The sequence below is a fragment of the Pezoporus flaviventris genome, unplaced genomic scaffold, assembly GCF_033815535.1.
Source record: "Pezoporus flaviventris isolate CSIRO_AGI_PZ_B2104156 unplaced genomic scaffold, CSIRO_AGI_Pfla_v1 ptg000253l, whole genome shotgun sequence".
NCBI classification, from domain to species: domain Eukaryota; kingdom Metazoa; phylum Chordata; class Aves; order Psittaciformes; family Psittacidae; genus Pezoporus; species Pezoporus flaviventris.
The window spans coordinates 93,170-114,539 of NW_026892800.1; the positions used below are offsets into that span (position 1 = coordinate 93,170).

The window sequence follows — 21,370 nt, forward strand, 5'->3', positions numbered from 1 at the left end:
CCCCGGCTGGGTGCTGCTCTGACCCTAGGCCTTCCCTTTCCTAGATCCTCTGCCGCTGCAGCAGCTGAGCCTCAGCAACCAGGGCCGCAGCACCTCCCTGCAAGCCTCCTGGCGAGCAGCGCCCACCGGCAGCACCGGCTACGCAGGCACCCTCTGGGAAACCAAGTCCCAGGAGCGGGTCAGGAGCATGGAGCTGGGGAAGGAGTGGAGAAACGTCACCTTTGAGGAGCTGGTCCCCGGGCGGCAGTACACACTGGAGATGGCTGCTGTGGCCGGACCTTACAGATCCCCTGTGCGATCAGCCGCAGACTGGACATGTGAGAGTGATGCCCCTGGTCAATCCTACTGCAGAATGCACCCAATGACAGCGGGAAGCTCATGGCACGGAAGCAAGGCAGAGTGTGGACCACGAATAGGGGGGCAGGGATACACAGACATGCAAAGAGCAGAAGGAGAAGCAGAGGCACATTTAGGTTGGAATTAGAAGGGTCTGCAGTGCAGGAGGAGCCCATCACTGAGCAGGGAAGGTGGGGACCTGCTCCCATGTCTGTTGTGCAGCAGAAGCTCGAGCTGCTCTGGGGTTTGACGTGTGCCAGGGCTAATTCTGACCTGAGCCCACCGGGGACAGGCGGTGGAGGTGCCCAGGGCAAGCGTGTGCGGTCCCTGCTCCACACCACAACCGCTTCTCACCGCCTTGGGTGTCTCTTCTCTCCCAGACCCCCTGGCTCCGGCCGGTGTGACCCTCACCAACACTCGACGCCCGCTGGGACTCTCTGCCTTCTGGGACAAGGCTGCTGGCGATGTGGACCGGTTCCACCTGCAGCTCTACAGCAAGAGCTTTCCAGTGCAGAGGAACATCACGGTGGGGCCAGACACCCACAATTTCACGTTCCTGGGGCTGTCCCCTGGCATTCAGTACTTCCTGAAGGTGACCAGCCTCGCTGGCCCCTACAGATCCTCCTCACACTTCGCCACTGAGTGGACATGTGAGTGACAAGTGTCCCCAGCCCCTTGTGGGAACGGTGCATCCTGGCACTGCCTGCAAACCCCACAATGACATGGATGTGTCTGGATGGAGGGAGGGCTCGGGTGAGACCTGCATGCTTCCTGCCACTGGGAATCAGAGCAGACGGCATGAGTTAGGTGTAGTGTGACTGCTTCTGGGTCCCAAAAGACCTTCTTCTCCACCTCGGGCTTTCCTCAGCCAAGCAGAACCTTCTGCCTAGACCACTTGTGATCTCCAGGCCAGCCTGGGACTGGTGGGAGAAGGATGTGAGAGAAGAACCATAGAGACCCATATGGGCTTGCTGCTCCCTGTCTGTGGAGCACAACAGCCCACTGCGGAGCTGAGGGCTTTCTTCTCAGCACAGCACACATCTGCTACCAGCACCTTGGGAATGTGCACGGGCAACTTGCAAGTCCCCAGGACGTGGCAGTCAGCTTCTGCTTTAGCCCTGTGTGGAGGTGCAGGCTGTGTCCTGGGCTGCTTCCATTGCTCACCTCCTCCATCTGATGGGTCTCTGTGCTGTGTTTCCCCCTAGATCCACTCTCTCTGGCTAACGTGAGCCTGCAGCCTGGCCAGAGACCCCAGGAGCTCCATGTGAGCTGGGTGGAGTCTGGCGGTGGTGGCAGAGACCACTGGGTGCAGCTCTCGGTGGCTGAGTCCCTGTCCATCATCAGGAATGTGTCTGTCCCCCGTGGAGTCACCCAGCTTGACCTGGAGGGGCTGGTGCCGGGGTCCCGGTACCGCGTGGAGATCATTTCTCAGGCTGGGCCTCATCGCACCTCCTCTCAGACTGCCGTCGGTTACACTGGTAGGAACACGGCTCTTCTGCACCCATCCCTGGTGCCCAGCCTGGCTCTGATCGGGTGGGGGACTGGGAACCAAGAGCTGCGTCTTAGCGTGTTCGATGCTGACCGTCCTGCAGCTCCCAGCTTCGTTCCCAAACCAGTCAGCCCTGAGCATCCTGTAATGCTTTCTCTCCCACAGTGCCATTACCTCCTCCTTCCCTGTCGGCGAGCCCTGTCAGCGCTGCCTGGGCTCTGGCTGTGCACTGGGAGACCCCTCCTGGGCAGAGGGATGGATACGAGCTCAGTGTGCACAAGGAAGGCTCTTCTGCACCAGCAAGGAACCTGGAAACTGGGAAGGACAGCACTAATGTCACCCTGGAGCAGCTGGAGCCGGGAACATGCTACCTTGTTAGGATCTGGGCAGTAGCTGGACCTTACCACTCCCCCACAAAGAATGTCACTGGCTGCACAGGTGAGCATCCATAGCCCCCATGGGTGATTTTGGGTGGGAGTACTCCAGGAGCTCCAGAATGGGATGGGGATCAGTGTTGGCACCCAGCGAGAGGAGGGCAGCAGTGTTTGCTGGCCGGTTGTGCTGCCTGCCTGCGGAAGGCAGGAGGTGGCTGCCTGTTCAGAACTGGCTCTTTTTCTCTCTAACTCCTGTGTCTGTCTTTCCTCACAGTCCCTGCTGCACCTACAAACTTGAGCCTTATCAGCCTAGGCAGCTCCTCAGAGCTTTACACAGGCTGGAACAAGCCCCCTGGCAGGAGGGACCGCTACCGCGTTATTCTGTACGGCCTCAGCACCCACAGCAAGAATCGGGTCCAGACCTTGGGTCCAGATGCCCAGAACATCACCTGGACTCACTTGGAGGCAGGCAGCAGGTTTGCTGTGCAGGTCATTGCCATGAAAGGCTCATCTGAAGCCTCCTCCACCAATGTCACCCAATGGACACGTGAGTCTGATGGGCTGGGTTGGACACAGCATCCCACTGAGCCACAGAGCTTCCATCTGAGCTCTGCAGAGCACCCGCCGCCACCTTCCCCATCCCAAACCATCCCTGCTGTGCCACGAGCTTCTGCATAGCTGTGCCACCTTTCTGCTCCCTGCCCTCACTCCTTCCCCAGCACAGAGCCAATCCTCCCCACCCACCCCAAAGGCTCTGGGTATCTCCCTTGCCATTTCCAGCTCCAAACCCTGGAGATATTGCGCTCGGAGCCCATTTGTCCCCATGCTCCTCTCTGGAGGATCTCTAGATCAGCTCACAGCGCTGTGCAGTGAGTGGGGGCACGCAGGGGCTGACTCTCTCCCTGTTGCTTTCCAGATCCCTTGGCTCCTGCCAACCTCACCCTGCGCAGCCCCTCTGCCTCCTCACTGCAGGCGTCCTGGGCAGCAGCGGGGCGAGGAGCAGAAGGCTACGTGGTGGATGTCTATGACACAGCCTCCAGCAGTCACGTCGGGCACATGGTGCTGGGTGCGGGTGCCAGGAGTCACATCTTCAGGAACTTGAGCTCTGGTACCCACTACAGCATGGCAGTGAGGGCCACGGCTGGACCCTTCCACACCAGCACCCCCAACCGCACCCACTGCACACGTGAGTATGATGCTCTCCTTGCAGTCTCCACCAGCTCTCCCCCTTCCTTGTTTAACTCAGAGGCCATACTAGAGCAGCCAAATCCTGCCTTCTTCTCCCACATGCCCGAGTGCCTGGTACTTGTGCCCAGCTGGGGAGGCTCTGCACAACCCTGTGGCATGACCGCCCGTGTCCCTGGTAGCCATCCATAGGCTCAGATGTGCAGCATCTCCTTTCCCTCCGCCCAGACCTGCATCCTGGCACTGACCTGTGTCTCCTCCCCAGGCCCGCTGCCGCCGGCCGCCGTGCGCTTGCTGAGCACAGGGCACCCCGACAGGCTGAGCGCATCCTGGGGAGCCGCGGCGGGGGGCCGGGATGGGTACGCACTGACCCTGTACCGCGCTGGGCTGGGCACGGCGGCAGCCAGCACCTCGCTTGGGAGGGACACCCAGAGCTTCACCTTCACCGGGCTGGCCCCGGGGTATGAGTACTCCCTGGAGGCCAGCGCCACGGCTGGACCATACCAGGCAACGGCCCCCAACGTCAGTGGCTGGACACGTGAGTGCCTGGAGGAGCATCCCCTGCACAGGGGTGGGAGTTTTGCGGGGACCCGATGGGTTTGGAGATGTGCACAGATGTGTGCGTGGGTTCAAGGCACAGCAGTCAGTGCAAGAGCACAATCTTCCTCTCATCAGCACACGGATGTTTGTCTATAGTCCTGCACAGGTACATAGAATCAGAATAGTTAGGGTTGGAAAAGACCTTAAGATCATCCAGTTCCAACCCCCCTGCCATGGGCAGGGACACCTCACACTGAACCATCTCACCCAAGGCTGTCCAACCTGGCCTTGAACACTGCCAGGGATGGAGCATTCACACCTTCCCTGGGCAACCCATTCCAGTGCCTCACCACCCTCACAGGAAAGAACTTCCTCCTTAGATCCAATCTAAACTTCCCCTGTTTCAGTTTGAACCATTACCCCTTGTCACTACAAGGACATGCTGGTGACATGTAGGTTTCCCCAGCTGTGCCCATGCAGGGACATCCCCTGCCCATGATGCCCCATCTTTATGCATATAGGAGCACTCATGCCCTCACTGAGTCTCCTCCAACAGGTTGAAACCACACCACCATAAAGGTTAATGAAAATCAGTGTAATACAAGAGGCTGGCCCACAGCTCTCCCAGGAGAGCAGCTCTCTGCTCTGGAAATGGACTAGTCCAGCGCCTCATCCAGAAAGACTTCAGGACCAGACAGAGAACAGACATTGTGCCAGCTCTGCCCACACTAGCTGGGTGCTGAAGGATGCATGTGCACACACTGGTGGCAAAGGCACTTCAGCTTGGCTATGGGCTTGAGGGTGACCTGGACAAAGGGTTGGCATGTGAGGGACCACAGAGAGTGAGCGGCACCAAAGATGAGGTGGGATGGGACAGGAAAGGGAAAAGTGAGGAGGAGGAGTGTGCTGAGGGCATCTGAGTCCCAGCCCTCAGGAAGCATCTGCCCCATGGCACAACGTCCCATCAAGAGTCTGTTTCCTTCTGCACGGTCTCCAATCCCTAACATCAGGTTTGCTGTCTCCCCCAGGCCCGCTGCCGCCGGCCGCCGTGCGCTTGCTGAGCACAGGGCACCCCGACAGGCTGAGCGCATCCTGGGGAGCCGCGGCGGGCGGCCGGGATGGGTACGCACTGACCCTGTACCGCGCTGGGCTGGGCACGGCGGCAGCCAGCACCTCGCTTGGGAGGGACACCCAGAGCTTCACCTTCACCGGGCTGGCCCCTGGAAGCAAGCATCTGCTGGAGGTGGCATCCGTGGCGGGGTCCTACCACACACCTGCAGGGAACGTCAGCAACTGGACACGTGAGTGCCTGGGTCTGAGGGGGATGTGTGTCCTGCTTGGCGGTCACGGCAGCTCACGGCAAAGGACATGGCCCCGCTGACCATGGCAGACACCAAGCTCTGCCTGAACTCGAGCGTGTTGGTGCTGTGGCACTGAGCAGGGCTATGCGCACCCTCACCATCAGCTCCAAGCCAGCTGAAGCTCCAGGGCTGTGCTTCGGAGGAGAGGCATGGAGGAGGGAGCAGTGGTCAGGGGTATTCGGTCTTCCCCTCCCCTGGACTAGAATGGAATAAATTTATTAGATTAGAATAGAATGGAACAGAATAGAATAGTTTGAGTTGGAAAGGGCCTTAAGATCATCCGATTCCAACCCCCCTGCCATGGGCAGGGACACCTCACATTAAACCATCTCACCCAAGGCTCTGTCCAACCTGGCCTTGAACACTGCCAGGGATGGAGCATTCACAACCTCCCTGAGCACCCCATTCCAGTGCCTCACCACCCTAACAGTAAAGAACTTCTTCCTTAGATCCAGTCTAAACTTGCCCTGTTTCAGTTTGAACCCATCACCCCTTGTCCTGTCACTCCAGTCCCTAATGAAGAGTCCCTCCCCAGCATCCTTGTAGCCCCCTTCAGACACTGGAAGCTGCTCTGAGGTCTCCACACAGCTTCTCTTCTCCAGGCTGAACAGCCCCAACTTTCTCAGCCTGTCTCTATACAGGAGCTGCTCCAGTCCCCTGATCATCCTCGTGGCCTCCTGTAGCCTTGTTCCAAGAGCTCCATGTCCTTTTCATGTTGAGCTTTCTTCTCGCCCATCTCACTCCAGCTGGAGCAGGGCTATCTGCTCAGACAGACATCGCTTGAAGCTTGCAAAAGCTTCCAGGCTGGTGGATGCAGCCATCTACCCAAGACAAAGGGCCCTGAGCTGCATGGTGCAGCCCTTCTGCTGACACTGCTGAGATACCGAGGCAATGTCCTCAGGCCTTTCACTGACCCATCTCCCATCCTGTCTCTCCAGACCCCTTGCCCCCCCGTAACGTGTACATGACGAACCAGGGGTATCCCAACAGGCTGAGTGCATCCTGGCAAGCTGAACCCCAAGGACAAGACAGTTACAGGCTCCTCCTGTATCACTGGGGATCAGGTATTGTGGCAGCCAATGTGTCTGTTGGGAAAGGCACCAGCAAATTCACCTTTTCTGGCCTGGCTCCAGGACACAAATACCTGCTGGAAGTGGTGTCCATGTCAGGGCCCTACGCAGCCTCCTCTGGGAACATCAGCGACTGGACAAGTAAGTAGCAAGAGCTGGAGGTCCTCGCATCATGCATGACGCTCAGCCTTCCCCAGCAGGGTGGAAACACCTGCAGTGGGAATGGGCAGGGACCTAGCCAGGACTGCAGCCTGAAAGCTGTATGAGCCAGCAGAGCAATGGGATAAGGGGGTGTGAAGCCCTTCGGGAGGGAGAGCAGGGCAGTGCTGGGGCTCATCGGGCAGCCTGGCAGCCGTGGCTGCTGTTTCAGGAGCCAGAGCCCTACTGGCTCCTCCAGACATGGGTCCCTGAACAAGAGCAGGGGATCCCATGGCAGTAGTGATGCTCTGGTAGAGGACACCCACAGCCTGGGAGACCATGAAGCCTTACAGCCGGGGGGGGGCATCCCACCATCCCTGCTGCCTTTTTCCCCAGGCATTCTGAGAATTCCTGGCATGGGGAATAAAAGGGGCTGGGCATCTGCTGGACTTTTTCTCAAGGAATGTGAACGTTGCAGATAAGCACAATAAGCCTTTTCATGTGCTTGTCCCCACAGCCCCTGCACTTTGCTTGGGTAATCCAAAGGCCTCTGCTCCCATGCTCAGCCAGCCGCTGGCAGGGTGCTGGCAGTCACGTGCAGAGCCCTTCAGGCAGGTCTCTAATGAAACATGTTAATTAGCAAGAGGGGGAGCCCATCTCCTCGTGCTCCTCACCCTGCATGTCCTCCCATTGCCATTCAAAGGTCATCTCTGGTAGCGGCAGCCGGCAGCTGCAGAAAGGGTACCACTGAGCGTATGAGGCTTCCTCCCACATTACCCATCTTCTCCTTGTGTCTCCACAGGGTGGAAGAGAGTGCATGCATGCCAGTAACTGTCCCCTGGTGTGGTTCTCATTGCAGCCCCCTCCGTCCCCAAAAACCTCTCTGCGGTGGTAGAAGGGAACCGCACGATGCTCATCTCCTGGGGCAGTGTCTCTGGACAGCAGGATGAGTGCCAGCTGTGGCTGCGGGATCCCAGGAACTCCACGCTGCCCTGGAGGCACGTCCTCCACAGAGGACAGGTCCAGCACCTCCTCCGGGGGCTGATCCCAGGCAGGAACTACTCTGTGTCCTTGAGCTGTGTGGCCGGGCCCTACTGGAGCAGCACCAAGCCATTGCCAGTGCCAGTGGGTGGGTATGCGCTGCCGTGGGGATGGGGGGAGAAACGCCTGTGTGGCCTCAAGACTGGATCAGCCCTTGGGTATCAGTGGGAGCATAGGAAGTCTTCATGGTGGGAGGTAAGGAAAGGCAGCTGGGTGATGCTCTGGTAGCCATCAGCTCCATAAGCTAGCCCCAACACAAGGATTTCACAACCATCACCTTGTGGACTGGTTACCTGTGAAGTGAGTTGGCCTCTGCAGAGACCTCCTATAAGGCACTTGCTCAGACCCTGACCCAGTCACCTTATCCTCTGGGCCTTGGCACAAAAAGCTCCCAGGTTGCCCATGTCCAGCTCTGCTCCTCTCTCACTGACATAGGGACAGGCAGTAGAGGTCCATAGTGATTCTGGGCTGATGTATGGACTGAGGTTGGGATTCCTCTGGTCCAGTGAGATCAGATCCTGCTGTATCTCCTTCACAGAGCCAATCCCAGTGGAGGATGTGCAATGCCTACCGGAGTCAAGGAGCCTTTACTTGAACTGGAGCAGCTCTCCTGGAGATGTGGAGGCTTATGAGGTGGTGACAGAGAGACTTTCTGATGGCACTCCCACCTCCAAGTATGTCATGAGCATCCCTACAAGCAAGGCCAGCCTGGAGGGGCTGGAGCCAAACTCTTCCTACCGAATCATTGTGAGCACAGTGGGCATGAACATGATGAGGAGCCAGGCTGTTACTCTGCTCTGCAACACGACAGTGGAGGGTGAGTCCCCTTCTTCCCCACAGCCTTGCCACAGACGCCAGCAGAAGACGCACAGTGTTGCTAATTAGTAGGCACCTGGGGACTCTTTCAGGTACCTGTGACCCATTGCAGTGGGTCAGGGCTCTGGGCAGTCATGCTGGCATTAGTCACAGGCTGAGCAATATGGGAGTGGGAGCAGGGGACACGCTAAAAGGCTGTGCTTTCTGGTTCCTCTTCCAGCCCTGCCTCCACCCCTGCGAGCAGACATCTTCCGGGTGGAGGCCAGCTCCACAGTTATCATTCCATCTGACCTGTTCAGCGAGGAGAACGGACAGATTGAGTACTATGGTGTCATCGCTACCACTAATGAGTCCTGTAAGTGCCCCCATTGCACATCCCAGTCTGCCCTGGAAGGGCAGCAGCTTCCCTGGATGTCATAGAATCATAGAATAGTTTGGGTTGGAAAGGACCTTAAGATTCCAACCCCCTGCCATGGGCAGGGACACCTCACACTAAACCGTGGCACCCAAGGCTCTGTCCAACCTGGCCTTGAGCACCGCCAGGGATGGAGCATTCACAACCTCCCTGGGCAACCCATTCCAGTGCCTCAGCACCCTCACAGTAAAGAACTTCTTCCTTAGATCCAATCTAAACTTCCCCTGTTTCAGTTTGAACCCATCACCCCCTGTCCTATCACTACAGTCCCTAATGAAGAGTCCCTCCCCAGCATCCCTATAGCCCCCTTCAGACACTGGAAGCTGCTCTGAGGTCTCCTCACAGCTTCTCTTCTCCAGGCTGAACAGCCCCAACTTTCTCAGCCTGGCTCTATACAGGAGGTTCTCCACCCCCTGCTCATCCTCGTGGCCTCCTCTGGACTTGTTCCAACAGTTCCATGTCCTTTTTATGTTGAGGACACCAGAACTGCACACAATGCTCCAATTGAGGTCTCACGAGAGCAGAGCAGAGGGGCAGGATCACCTCTTTCGACCTGCTGGTCACGCTCCTTTTGATGCAGCCCAGGACACGGTTGCTTTCTGGGCTGCAAGCGCACACTGAAGCCAGCTCATGTTCATTTTCTCATCGACCAACACCCCCAGGTCCTTCTCTGCAGGGCAAGGACATGTCACTTTGGAACTAACTGTCCTGTGTGTTCCTGCTCAGTGCTGAGGCCCACCCAGGAAATCATGTCCAGCACTTGGTATGACCACTATTACGGGACAGAAGACTCCTACCTGGCCGTGCTAATCCCCAACCCCTTCCATCCGAGCCCTGGGAGCTCCCCGGAAACCTGGCGAGTGCCAGTGGGAACAGACGAGTGCGGCCGGTCCAGGGCAACGTGCAATGGGAAGCTGAAAGCCAACGAGCAGTACAGGTGAGAGTGTCAGCATCCCTCCTGAGCGGAAGGGGCTGGCGGAGCGAAGGTAAGGACTAAAATGGATGTTGTTATTTGTGGCTCAGAACCACTGAATGCAAAGCTGCGATTGATTTGGGAACTTTAGCTCAAGTGGGTGCCCCGATTCAGTTGAAATAAACTTAGAGCAAGAGTGGCCGACCAGTGCTAGGAATCGCTGAGGGTGTTGGGGTAAAGAGGAAGACGGTGAGAAAGTGTGTGCCTGAGGGAGAGCTTCCCTTCCCCTGTGAATGAAGCGAGGATTGGATCTGCCCTGAAGTTTCCCTTCTGTGAGATTGATTGTCCATCAAGCCCAGCTATTCATTAGCGCTAAAGACTCCTGCCCAACTCACTCTCAAGCACTGCAGGGCAGCCCTGACTTACTGAAGCCTTCTGCTTCGGCCAGCACAAATAAGACAGGACAGCCTGAGCACAAGCTGGGTCTGTGTGACAGCTCTTGGCTCAGACCAAGATGTGCCAGCAGCCTCAAGGGGAGTTTAACACCAGCATAAACACATGAGGATCTGCCCTCTCTGCTTCTCAGCTGCCATTTTCATCCCAACATCGACCTCTTCTGTTAGAGCCAAGTCCAGAGGAGGCCACGGAGATGCTGCGAGGGCTGGAGCAGCTCTGCTCTGGAGCCGGGCTGAGAGAGCTGGGCTGGGGCAGCCTGGAGAAGAGAAGGCTCCTGAAGGGGAGACCTGAGAGCAGCTCCAGTGCCTGAAGGGGCTGCAGGAAAGCTGGAGAGGGGCTTGGGACAAGGGATGTAGGGACAGGCCAAGGGGAATGGCTTGAACCTGCCAGAGGGGAGACTGAGATGAGCTCTTAGGCAGAAGCTCTTCCCTGTGAGGGTGCTGAGGCGCTGGCACAGGGTGCCCAGAGAAGCTGTGGCTGCCCCATCCCTGGCAGTGTTCAAGGGCAGGTTGGACACAGGGGCTTGGAGCAAGCTGCTCTATGGAAGGGGTCCCTGCCTGTGACAGGGGCTGGGACTTGATGAGCTTTAAGGTCCCTTCAACCCAAACCAGTGTGGGATCTAAGAAGAGATCAGGAAGATGCTGCTCTCCTGCAGGGTAGCAGCCTTTTCAGAGCCATCGGGCTGCCATGATTCAAGAACATGGACTTAACTGTCCATTTATTCAGGACTAGGAGATCCTTTTGCACCTCTCCACAGCTTGCTTTCATTTTGGCTGCCCTGAACAATGTGTCCTCAGTGCTGCTTTCCTAGTAGTGTGGTAGAAGGCAGATACACTGACAGCCCATCTCCATTCTGAAAGCCAGCCCTTGTTTCCTATCTTCCAGCAAGTTATTTATCCACAAGGGATGAGGCTTGCAGTGCACACTGCAGGGAGGAAGGTGTAGGGCAGATCACCACTAGGTAGGGGATGCACCAGCCACTTCTTTGTGCACATGGAAGGGTCTGGGTTGGGGCTCAGCCCTTCCAGCTGAGGTATCCCTGTTTCAACTACCTGGGCTCAGCTCTTGAAGTTAATTAAGCTCTTTAATTAATGGGTTGACATGAACCAAGAGAGTGACTCAGCCCTTGATTTTCCCTCCTTACTGCTGCCTTTCCCTATTTTTGTCCCAGAAGAGCAGAAACATCCTTTCATCTGCGAATAATGCATTGGAGGAGAGCTGTTTCCCTTTGTGCTTTCTGAACATTTTGTCATGTTCTCCCAAGCACAACCACCTTGTGTAAGAAGCAGAAAAGGGAGGAAAGACCATTTCCATGCGTTCTCTAAACCCCATTTCCATGCATTCCCTAAATCCCATTTCCATGCATTCCCTAAACCCCATTTCCACACATTTCCTAAACCCCATTTCCACACATTCCCTAAACCCCATTTCCACGCATTCCCTAAACCCCATTTCCATGCATTCTCTAAACCCCATTTCCATGCATTCTCTAAACCCCATTTCCATACATTCTCTAAACCCCATTTCCGTACATTCCCTAAACCCCATTTCCATACATTCTCTAAACCCCATTTCCATACATTCCCCAAACCCCATTTCCATACATTCTCTAAACCCCATTTCCATACATTCCCCAAACCCCATTTCCATACATTCTCTAAACCCCATTTCCACGCATTCTCTAAACCCCATTTCCGTACATTCCCTAAACCCCATTTCCATACATTCTCCAAATCCCTTACCACAAAACCGATTTCTTCCAATACAGCATTTCAAGACAGAGGCAGCTTCCTGTTCCCTTGGGTCTTCGTGCTGATGGGTGTTGTGCTTAGTTCAGATTGCCTTCATGACAGGTCTCTGCTTTGCCCTAGGTTCAGCATCGCTGCCTTCACCAAGTACGACCCTGTAGCCCCTGCAGTGACGTTCACCATGTTCTCAGGTAAGATGGATAACGCCATCTTCCCTATCTGGCTGCGTAGGTTAGATGTAATTAACAACCTAAATGGCAAGCCAGAGGGAGATCATAGGCTGTAGTATGATATAGTGTATGTAACACAGTAAATGCCACCATTTACTGACTTCTGCCTGTTCTATCTCTTTTGTTATTCCAGCTGCTGGGTCTGGAGGAGATGCAGCTCCTCTCTCAATACCAATAATCTCTGGAATCATCGTGGGATTTCTTTTGACACTTGCAGCTGTTTTTGCTTTGGTCTACTGGAAACAGCTCAGAGCAAAGAGGTGAGGATAAAGCTTTCCAGCTCAGAGCAAAGAGGTGAGGATAAAGCTTTCCAGCTCAGAACAAAGAGGTGAGGATAAAGCCATCTCTTACCCAGCGGGTGCAGGCTGAGAAACCCAACCTCCAGTGCCAGGTCAGGAGGAAGAGCAGTGAGGGTATGGTGCAGGCAACAGGATACCTGCTGGTGGAGTTGTGCCTGGCAAGGCCAGAAGCAAAAGGCAGGGGGGAAACAAGGAGCTGCCCATGTGCAGTTAATTCACAGAGCCTACACATGTACAAGGCAGATGTGCCTGATGTGAGCTGAGCCAGCAAAACACTCACCGAGCCTGTCCCTGCACTGCAGGGAAGAGTAACATTTCCCATGCCTTGATTCTAGGACCAGGAAGAGCAGCCTGCCCCAGGAAATGGTGACCTACAGCTTGAGGTGAGTGCTGGAGCCTTCCCTCTCTGTGTGTCCCCATTGCACATCCCAGAATCCTTCACCTACTTCCTTTCTCTTGCTTTGACTCAAGGAAAATAGAATCGTAGAATTATAGAACAGTTTGGGTTGGAAAGGACCTTAAGATCATCCAGTTCCAACCCCCCTGCCATGGCCAGGGACACCTCACACTAAACCATGGCACCCAAGGCTCTGTCCAGCCTGGCCTTGAACACCGCCAGGGATGGAGCATTCACAGCCTCCCTGGGCAACCCATTCCAGTGCCTCACCACCCTCACAGTAAAGAACTTCTTCCTTAGATCCAATCTAAACTTCCCCTGTTTCAGTTTGAACCCATCACCCCTTGTCCTGTCACTGCAGTCGCTGATGAAGAGTCCCTCCCCAGCATCCTTATAGGCCCCCTTCAGACACTGGAAGCTGCTCTGAGGTCTCCACGCAGCTTCTCTTCTCCAGGCTGAACAGCCCCAACTTTCTCAGCCTGTCTCCATACAGGAGGTGCTCCAGTCCATCTCTGTCTCCTCTCCTTCAGTTACTCTTTAAATCTCAGGCTTTCCCACGTTCAGTATTTCTTGCCCAGCTCCATTCTGTTGTCCACACCTCCTCTGCAAGGAAACTTCTCATTGTCCTGAAATCCTTCCCAATATTTAAACAATGCTTGTTGGACCCACTTCCCTGGGCAATGACGTGGGCTATAAAGCATCCCTGTGTGTGCATCCAGGTACTGCAGGTCTCAAGGCTGGGCTGTCTCACTGGCCACCCGACTGGCCTGCCAGACCTCCCAATAGCTAAGGAAAGTTTTCCTCTGGACTTCATTCCCTGCAGAAACATCCATCGGCCAATTCCCATACAGAACTTCAAGCAGTACTATGAGATGAAGACAGCAAGTGCTAACCATGCTTTCTTCCAGGAGTTTGAGGTGAGATGAGACTCCTGCTCGAGGTGGGGCTCTATTTCCCCTCCAGGTAGCTCATGCTGTTGGGTGGCCAGGGTGGGTTTCTCTCCAGAGACAGTAACCCGTGTGCTGCAATCCACCCTGCCAGGCAATGCTGGAGGACAAAGGTTGGATGATCAGGCACTTTGGTCAGGTTCTGGTAGAAACACGGGTTGTCTGTGGTGTGGGGTCAACGAGTACCGTCCATAGCTGCTGGTGGACAAAGCTCAGGGCCCTAGGTCTGCACCGGAGGTGAAAAAGCTGAGTGGTGTTGCAATGAGCCAACACCTTTGAGAGTCCCATCAGCAGTTTCAAAGCCTCCTCAGTTCACCTCTGGCTTTCTCAGTGGGGACAGAGACAGAAGCAGCACAAGGTATTTCTGGTTTTGCAGCACAAACCGCTCTGAACTTCCTATTGGATTTCTGATTTCTGGGAAGGTTTTTTTATTCCCCCCAGTACTTGGACTTTCCTTTTAAATACAAATGGTGCTGCTGGAAAAGGCACTGGCAAAAGCTCACAGCTCACAGGCCATACTGAGGGAGGAGCAGAGCAGTCCCCTGTGGGTGGGTGACCCTCTTCAACCACCAGACAGAGCTGTTAACCTTGAGCAGGAGCTCTCCAGAGAGACATTTAGGGCTTCTTTTCTTCCCTGTCCTGCAGGAGCTGAAGGAAGTTGGGAAGGAGCAGCCGAAGGTGGACGCCGAGCTCCCAGCAAACGTCTCCAAGAACAGATATCCCCATGTGCTGCCCTGTAAGTGCTGTCTCCTCCAGGGTGGGAATTCCCATGCAGTGCATAGGGACGGGTTCACAGGGGTTGGCTCCTCTCCTGGCAGAAAGCTGCCCTTGAGCATCTCCTCATGATGTGCTACCAGAAGAGATGGGCACTTCCTGAAGGATGCATTGGGGGTGTCACGGGGGAACGGTCTCTTTCAGATGATCACTCCCGGGTCAAGCTGAGCCAGCTGGGGGAAGATCCACACTCGGACTACATCAATGCTAACTTCATGCCTGTGAGTGCCCACTTGTCTTCCCCACAGAAGGATGGCCACGGGGCCCCACCAGAGAAACTCTTCCTAGGTTGAGGTTGAGGGCTGGTGGGAAAGAGCTGGCACATCCAGCACAGACTGGCAAGGAACTGGGGGTCAGGCAGAGGTGCATCGCTGCCCTTTAGCAGGGCTTGATGGAGACTCAGATGGCAAGTGCTGAGGTGTGTGTATGGGGAGGCTGGCTAGGCTTCCTGCTTTCTTCTTGAGGACTGCCCTCTTCCCATCATCTCCCAGCTTACTGTCCTGTCTGTCTGCCTGCTCTTTCTCCTTCTGGTCTGTGCAGCTGCATTTGAAAGACCCCGGAGCTGTGCCCACATCCCGCATCCGGGAGGTTTTCCCAGGTAACAGGCAGGGCACAGAGCATGCACGCGCGGGAGCATGGATCCACGGGGCATGTGTGTGTCACGGGGCAAAGGAGCAGCCTGAGACCTTGCATGCTCACCCCGCCTTCAGCAATGACTGCAGAGCACGAGAAAGACCCAGATCTGCCTTTCCCTGGTTAGGCTGAATGAGGGACTGCTTGGAGGGGAACAGCAGGGCTCATGTCTTTAGTCCAGATATGTAGAGAGCATGTGCTGGGCAGCACAGGATTCCTGTAAAATCGGCTGCTTCTGAGATCAGCATCCTGGGAACTGTGCCTGCATGTGCTGAGGGCAATGGGCATTTCTCCCTCTGCCACAGGAGCAGAGCAGGCACTGATTCCATCCCAGGGCAGGGCTCACCTGCCTCCACACCTCGCCAACTCCTGTCTGCCTCTGCTCAGGGCTATACATCCCAGCAGGAGTTCATTGCCACCCAGGGGCCCCTGAAGAAGACGATAGAGGACTTCTGGAGGCTGGTGTGGGAGCAAAACGTCTGCAACATCATCATGCTGACAGTGTGCATGGAGAATGGGCGGGTAGGTCGGCACCACGGGGCTTCCATGGGCCAGCCCCAGCCAAGAGCAGACCTGGTCGTGTGAGCCAAGCCCAGGGCTGGGTTTGTGCCCTCCACCAGCCCCTGTTCAGATGTGGCTCCAGGGTAAGCATGGACCACACAGCTTCCCTGACAGGCAGCCTGCGGGGAACAGAGGCTGACGTGTGCAGCTCAGCGTTAGTTTGGGGTAGGAAAGGGGCAGAAGTGGAGCTTAGGTGGAGCCATGCCCATCACCCCCAGGTGTTTCTGCAGTATCGGAGGTGACCGCTTGCCCCTGGATAAGACCCCTCACACGGGCTGTTCCTCTGGTCTCCAGGGATGATGAGACCCAAACAGGTTTTCTCTAGAGATCCAAATGAAGGGGAGGTGTGGGGAAGGGGTGCGAAGGGCACCTCTGCCTGCTCCCTAGACCTGCCCTGGTCCCCTGCACAGCTGCTGCTCTCCAGATGCTCTCAGGGAGCTGGGATGTCCCCCAGTGGGACCTGGGCCCTCACTAGGACCCCGTCCTGCCTGTGCTTTAGGTCCTCTGTGATCATTACTGGCCATCGGAATCTGCCCCGGTCTCCTACGGGCAGGTCCGGATCCACCTGCTGATGCAGAGCAGCTCCGAGGAGTGGACCATGCGCAGGTTCAAACTGTGGCACGTGAGTGAGGACCCTGGGGAGCTGCCAAGGGCTGGGGCTTTGCATGAGATGTGGTGGTGGTGTAATTTCCTTTCCCATTAGTGGGGTTCAAGACACCCCAGTCCCCGAGGAGCAGTCAGTGCCTTGAGACTTGGTGGCACAGAAGTGTCCAATATCCATCATCCCCGAGTCCACCCTTGCTCTCTCCTTTCCACATCCCTGCACTCAGGCACAGCCTGCAGCATCAAGGGCAATCTGGGGCAGGTCTCCTACCACCTCCATGTGCCTCCCCATGGCAGGGAGGACAGAGGAGCAGGACCCAGAGGCAGAGCAGCAGACCTTCCGCTGCCTGTTCCCTGCAGCAGAGCTGGGTTTTACCCCAGGTCCCAGGGTGCTCCCAGGGCTGTAGGGTGCAGCATGTGCCTGTGCTGGGGGCTGCACCCTGACCTCCAGCACCCGCTGGCAGGAGGGTGTGCGGGCAGAGCGGCACGTGTCCCACCTGCACTACACGGCATGGCCGGACCACGGGATCCCAGAGTCCACGACTTCCATTCTGACCTTCAGAGAGCTGGCTCGGGAGCATATCCAGAGCACCAAGGATGCAGGGCCGACCCTCGTGCACTGCAGGTGAGGCTCTGCTCCGGAGGCGGTGATGGGAGAGGGCATGGGCGCAAGGGTCCTACTGATACACAGACCAGGAGGGAAAGCAGTGCCTGGGAGACCTTGGCTGGTCTGTAGGGAGTCTTCTGCCTGGCCACTGGGGATAACAGGTCTTGTTGCAGACTGCCCTCCCGCCCGGTCCTGTGGGATGGGGTGACTGGAGATGGTCAGCATCAACCCAGGGCAATCGGAACGGCTCCTCAGCCACATGCTGTGCTGGGACCGGTGCCCTGGGGTGCAGCATCAGGGAACCTCTGTAGCAGGATGGGAGTCCATCAGCTGTGGGGTCAGGCTCTGTCTAACCCTTGCTGTCTGTGCTCTCAGTGCTGGGGTGGGCCGCACCGGCACGTTCATTGCTCTGGACCGGCTGCTGCAGCAGATGAAGCAGGAGAAGGTGGTGGACACGTTTGGGGTTGTTTATGCCTTGCGGATGAACCGTTACCTGATGATTCAGACACTGGTAAGACTGAGCCCTCTTCCCCCTTGCTTCCAACCCAGCAGGGCTGGAGGAGCTGGCTGCACAGCCCAGGCTGGACCCCAGCCTGACACTGCATCACCGCACTGCTCAAAGCAGCTTGCTTGGCTTCATGCCCTGCTAGACCCACAGTGTACAATATCCGAGTCCTCCCAGGAAGCTCAAGGACACCCCAGAGGACCTGGGAATGGGATCAGACCGTTTGCAGGCAATTCTTAACCCTCACCATGTTGTTGGCCTGTGATGCTCCACAGCCCATCTACTATTTCCAGTACTCAGGGTTAGGACAAAGTGTCCGTGCTGCCCTTCAGGACAGACCCAGTGGCTCTGAGATTGAAGTAGGCAGAGCCTTTTGGGGATGAATGTAGGACACCCTCTGCCCACTAGGCAGTGTCCTAACCGCCCTGTCATCCCGTCTGTGTGGTACAGTGCTCTGCACTGCTTTCTGCCTTTGTCTTCCAGTCCCAGTACATTTTCCTGCACAGCTGTATCCTGGAGAAGATCTTGGAGGAGCCACTGCTGGGTTTATCAGGGACAGAGAGGTAAGGGCCTGCTGTGTTTTCTCTGGTACTCTCCCCACCCTGATCCACAGCCCCTCCAAGATGGGAATCTCACCTCAGCTTGAGCCTTGGCTCCAGGAGATCTCCCCTGGTATTTTGAGGAGCCCAGCCCAGAGCTGGGTGTGCATCACTGGGGGGCACGTATCTATCTTTAGGGTTAAATCATCTACCCCATCCCTTATCCTTGCTGTCTTAGGAATGGGCCCATGGTTGTGGCACACAAAAGTCTTGCCATTGCCTAGGGGAGAGCAAGTTGGTGTGGGTCAGAGCTGGGCTGGGGACCTGCGAGGTCCCCGGCATTTGAGGGGTGAAGGTCTGCTCCCAGCCCTGCTGCAGACACAGCCGGGATGCTGCTGCGTTTGCTCAACCTCACCCTTACACCCAGTTTCTCACCCCAGGTCCTGCCCTATCCCTCTGAAAAGCTTTGCTCAGCACTACGCTCAGAAGGCAGCCAAGTCCCACCTGGGCTTCCTGCGAGAGTACGAGGTGAGAGCTGTCCTGAGCAGGGTGGCCATAGGCACTGGGGAGACCTCAGGGTCGGGCTGGGGGACACGCAGCAAGTGCATCCCAAGTGGGTCCCACGTTCTTGGCTGCATCCCTCTCCGTGGCATCGCATCCCCAGGCACGGAGCTCCCTCACACATCCTGCACTGCTCAGAGGTGGTCCCATTGCACCCCTCGTAAGGCTTCTGCATGTGCAGTGATGACCCCCCTCTGCTGAGCCCTGGAGTCCCCAGTTCCTCCTGATCCTTCCCTGCTCACCTCTTCCTCCGCTTCCACTCTGGCAGAACCTCCTAGAGGTCGTCAAGGAAGAAGCCAGCTCTGCAACACCATCTTCAGGCACCCAGCAGGCACGGCCCTCCTCCAGCATCCTCCCCTGTAAGTGCTGTGACACCTACCAACCTTTCCTTCCTGTACCTGTGTGGAGCCAGGCTGGACCAGGGCTGGTGCTCCACAAGACAATACTTGGACACCACTGCATTGGGTTCAACAGAAGGCTCCAAGGGTTGTTTTGGGGATGGAACATGTGAAGCATGGGACTGAGATAGGTGGGTTTGTCCAGCCTGGAGGAGAGAAGGCAAGGGGGAAATCTTGTTGCCATCTTAAACTGCCTGCTGGGAGGGCACAGAGAAAATGTAGAGGCTTCTCAGAAGTGCACTGTGAAGGGCAAGAGGCAATGGGGATGATTGGGAAGGGTAATCTAACTCTATACGAAGACAAATGATTTCCACAAAGGTGACCAGAGACTGGAACAAGGCATCTGCAGGCTCTCCATCCTTGGAGATAAGCAGCTCTCCATTGGCTTATACTGAGCTACCTGCACTCTGCATCTCTGCTTTGAGCAGGAGTTTGGGGTCGGTACCTGTCTTTTGGGAGCAGCACCCATGAGCTGCAGAGGAGCAGAGCAGAGGGGAGCACCTTCGCAGAGAAATAGTGGATGTGGGGTTGGATTTGTGTGGCTGTGGGCACGAGGCTGCCCTGGTCCCTCCACCTCCGTGTGTTTTGCAGATGATCGCTCCAGAGTGAAGTTCTCCCTGCTGGAACAGGGCCCTTTCTCAGGTCTCCTGCAGGTGTGGCACGTCCCGGTGAGTGTACCCCCAGCAGCAATGCCCACCCCTGTGCCTGGGTCTCCCTTCCTCATCTTGTCCCTGCACAGCTCCGCTGGTGACTGCCGCTGTGATCCTGTGTGGACAAGAGGGGACTGAGGATGTGTCTTCCCTCACCTGCCCAGTTTGGGCTCTCCTTGCTTCCCTCCCCTGGTGCTTTCTCATCTCTCCTTGCTTCCTCACCCCCAGAGCTTCCCTTCTGTTCTTGGCTGCAGTCGCCTGGGCTGACTGGGATGCCTGTGCCACCCTCTCCAGCAGGAAAGTGATGTTCTCGTTCCCCACTCAGGGCTGCAGCTCCAGCAGGGAGTATCTGGCTGTGCAGGGGCCTGACAAGTTGGCCATGGAGGACTTCTGGACCCTGGTGTGGGAGCAGGATGTTCACACCATCCTAACGCTCCTGCCCTGGCAGGAGAAGGGGGAGGTAAGGTGCCTGTGCCACGGCAGGGCAGGGATTTGTTTAATGGGGTTGGAAGCTCTAAAACTGGAATGCTTTTCACTGATGCCTCAGTGCAGGTCCAGCTTAGCTAAAGCCAAGCCTTTCCTGTGTCAAAATGCTCCCACAGCTAGTCGCAGGGGACAGGTTCTGTCTGCTCACCGTGCCATCCATGGCCCTGGGCTCTGCAAGCTGCATCTCCCTGGCACCCAAGGACCCCTGACCAGCCGAGGTGGAGAGCCAGGCAGCTCTGTGCTAACAGGGAAGCTCACTGCAGTCTGCTCCCAAACTCCCCCAGGGTTTAGCTAGGAGATGAACTGCCATGGAGTGATGCTGGGGGTGCTCTCGGTCCAGCCCCATCACAGACCCCTCAGGTGGTGGCTGATGTGAAAGATGGGAGCTGTCAACATGAAACCAAACTTGCTGTTGCCCACAGGTCCCAAGTGAGGTGTGCTGGCCCCTGGAAGGAGACTCTCTCTGCACAAAGATGCTGAACATCCAGTGTGGCACAGAGAAGGTTGTGTCTGGATGGAGGTGTACCCAGCTCAAAATGAAACATGTACGTGTCAATGGGGCTGGCCTGGATCCCACTGCTTGGGTGTTCTTCACTGCTGAGGAGATCTGTAGGCAAGGGTTGAAAGGTCCACAGAGACTTGTCTGAGCAGGAAGTGCTGGCAGTCCATCAATGCAGGAGGGAATCTAGACTGCAGCACCCAGAACTTAGGCTGCATGGACATAGGAGATGCGCAAGAGAGGCTTCTGCCACCCCTTGCTGATAGCTCTGACCTTTGAGAAAGCCACCCCTTGTTCTCAGCCTCCCTCTCAAGAGGCAGGGTGCTGTGGGGAAGGAGGCACCGTTCCCACTGCACAAGTGATGGGCAGTGCCTCAGCAGAGACTGCACAGCTTTGTAGAGGCTAGAGCTCAGGAAAGCCTGTGGCAGCCTAAGGAGTGGGGAGCTGGGACCCCTATGCATCTAAACTCACCCATCAGACTTGTCAACTCTCTGTGTCTCGCCAGGAGAAGAAAGCAAAGGAGAGGCAGGTACAGCAGTTCCTGTATACGCTCTGGAGCAGCAAGAAGCAGCCGGATGCGCAGAGCCTGGTGGAGCTCCTCACTGCTGTCACACGGTGCATGCCCCACCGAAAGCGAGCCGGTCCTCTCCTGCTGCACTGCAGGTACATCACGGTACTGCTGCATCCATGGGCAGCCTTGCAGAGCTGGTGCCCACCAGGCTGCACAGCACCTTGCCATGGCCACCACCAAACCCTGGGCTAGGATCCTGGGAGCAGCCCTGGCATCCTCAACTGCTTG

General features: G+C 56.5%; 1 protein-coding gene across 4 annotated transcripts in view; it reads left to right on the plus strand.

Annotated features, from left to right (window-relative positions):
• Positions 1–21,370, plus strand: part of LOC133263129 (receptor-type tyrosine-protein phosphatase V-like) — a 32,509-nt gene that overhangs the window by 8,253 nt on the left and 2,886 nt on the right. Inside the window, exons 8-37 of one of the 4 annotated variants that reach the window (XM_061442777.1) lie at positions 45–317; positions 717–986; positions 1,542–1,814; positions 1,991–2,263; positions 2,474–2,746; positions 3,116–3,385; positions 3,650–3,922; positions 4,953–5,225; positions 6,224–6,496; positions 7,353–7,622; positions 8,073–8,351; positions 8,571–8,705; positions 9,492–9,702; positions 11,988–12,073; positions 12,246–12,372; positions 12,747–12,794; positions 13,632–13,725; positions 14,401–14,491; positions 14,674–14,750; positions 15,550–15,684; positions 16,223–16,345; positions 16,791–16,951; positions 17,309–17,444; positions 17,922–18,001; positions 18,418–18,505; positions 18,807–18,897; positions 19,528–19,604; positions 19,912–20,046; positions 20,495–20,617; positions 21,077–21,234. In XM_061442777.1, coding sequence (XP_061298761.1) covers positions 45–317; positions 717–986; positions 1,542–1,814; positions 1,991–2,263; positions 2,474–2,746; positions 3,116–3,385; positions 3,650–3,922; positions 4,953–5,225; positions 6,224–6,496; positions 7,353–7,622; positions 8,073–8,351; positions 8,571–8,705; positions 9,492–9,702; positions 11,988–12,073; positions 12,246–12,372; positions 12,747–12,794; positions 13,632–13,725; positions 14,401–14,491; positions 14,674–14,750; positions 15,550–15,684; positions 16,223–16,345; positions 16,791–16,951; positions 17,309–17,444; positions 17,922–18,001; positions 18,418–18,505; positions 18,807–18,897; positions 19,528–19,604; positions 19,912–20,046; positions 20,495–20,617; positions 21,077–21,234 — 5,176 coding nt within the window. Of the gene's footprint in view, positions 1–44; positions 318–716; positions 987–1,541; positions 1,815–1,990; positions 2,264–2,473; positions 2,747–3,115; positions 3,386–3,649; positions 3,923–4,952; positions 5,226–6,223; positions 6,497–7,352; positions 7,623–8,072; positions 8,352–8,570; positions 8,706–9,491; positions 9,703–11,987; positions 12,074–12,245; positions 12,373–12,746; positions 12,795–13,631; positions 13,726–14,400; positions 14,492–14,673; positions 14,751–15,069; positions 15,128–15,549; positions 15,685–16,222; positions 16,346–16,790; positions 16,952–17,308; positions 17,445–17,921; positions 18,002–18,417; positions 18,506–18,806; positions 18,898–19,527; positions 19,605–19,911; positions 20,047–20,494; positions 20,618–21,076; positions 21,235–21,370 lie in introns of those variants that run through there. The other 3 variants (XM_061442778.1, XM_061442779.1, XR_009741446.1) reach the window with 3 other exon arrangements.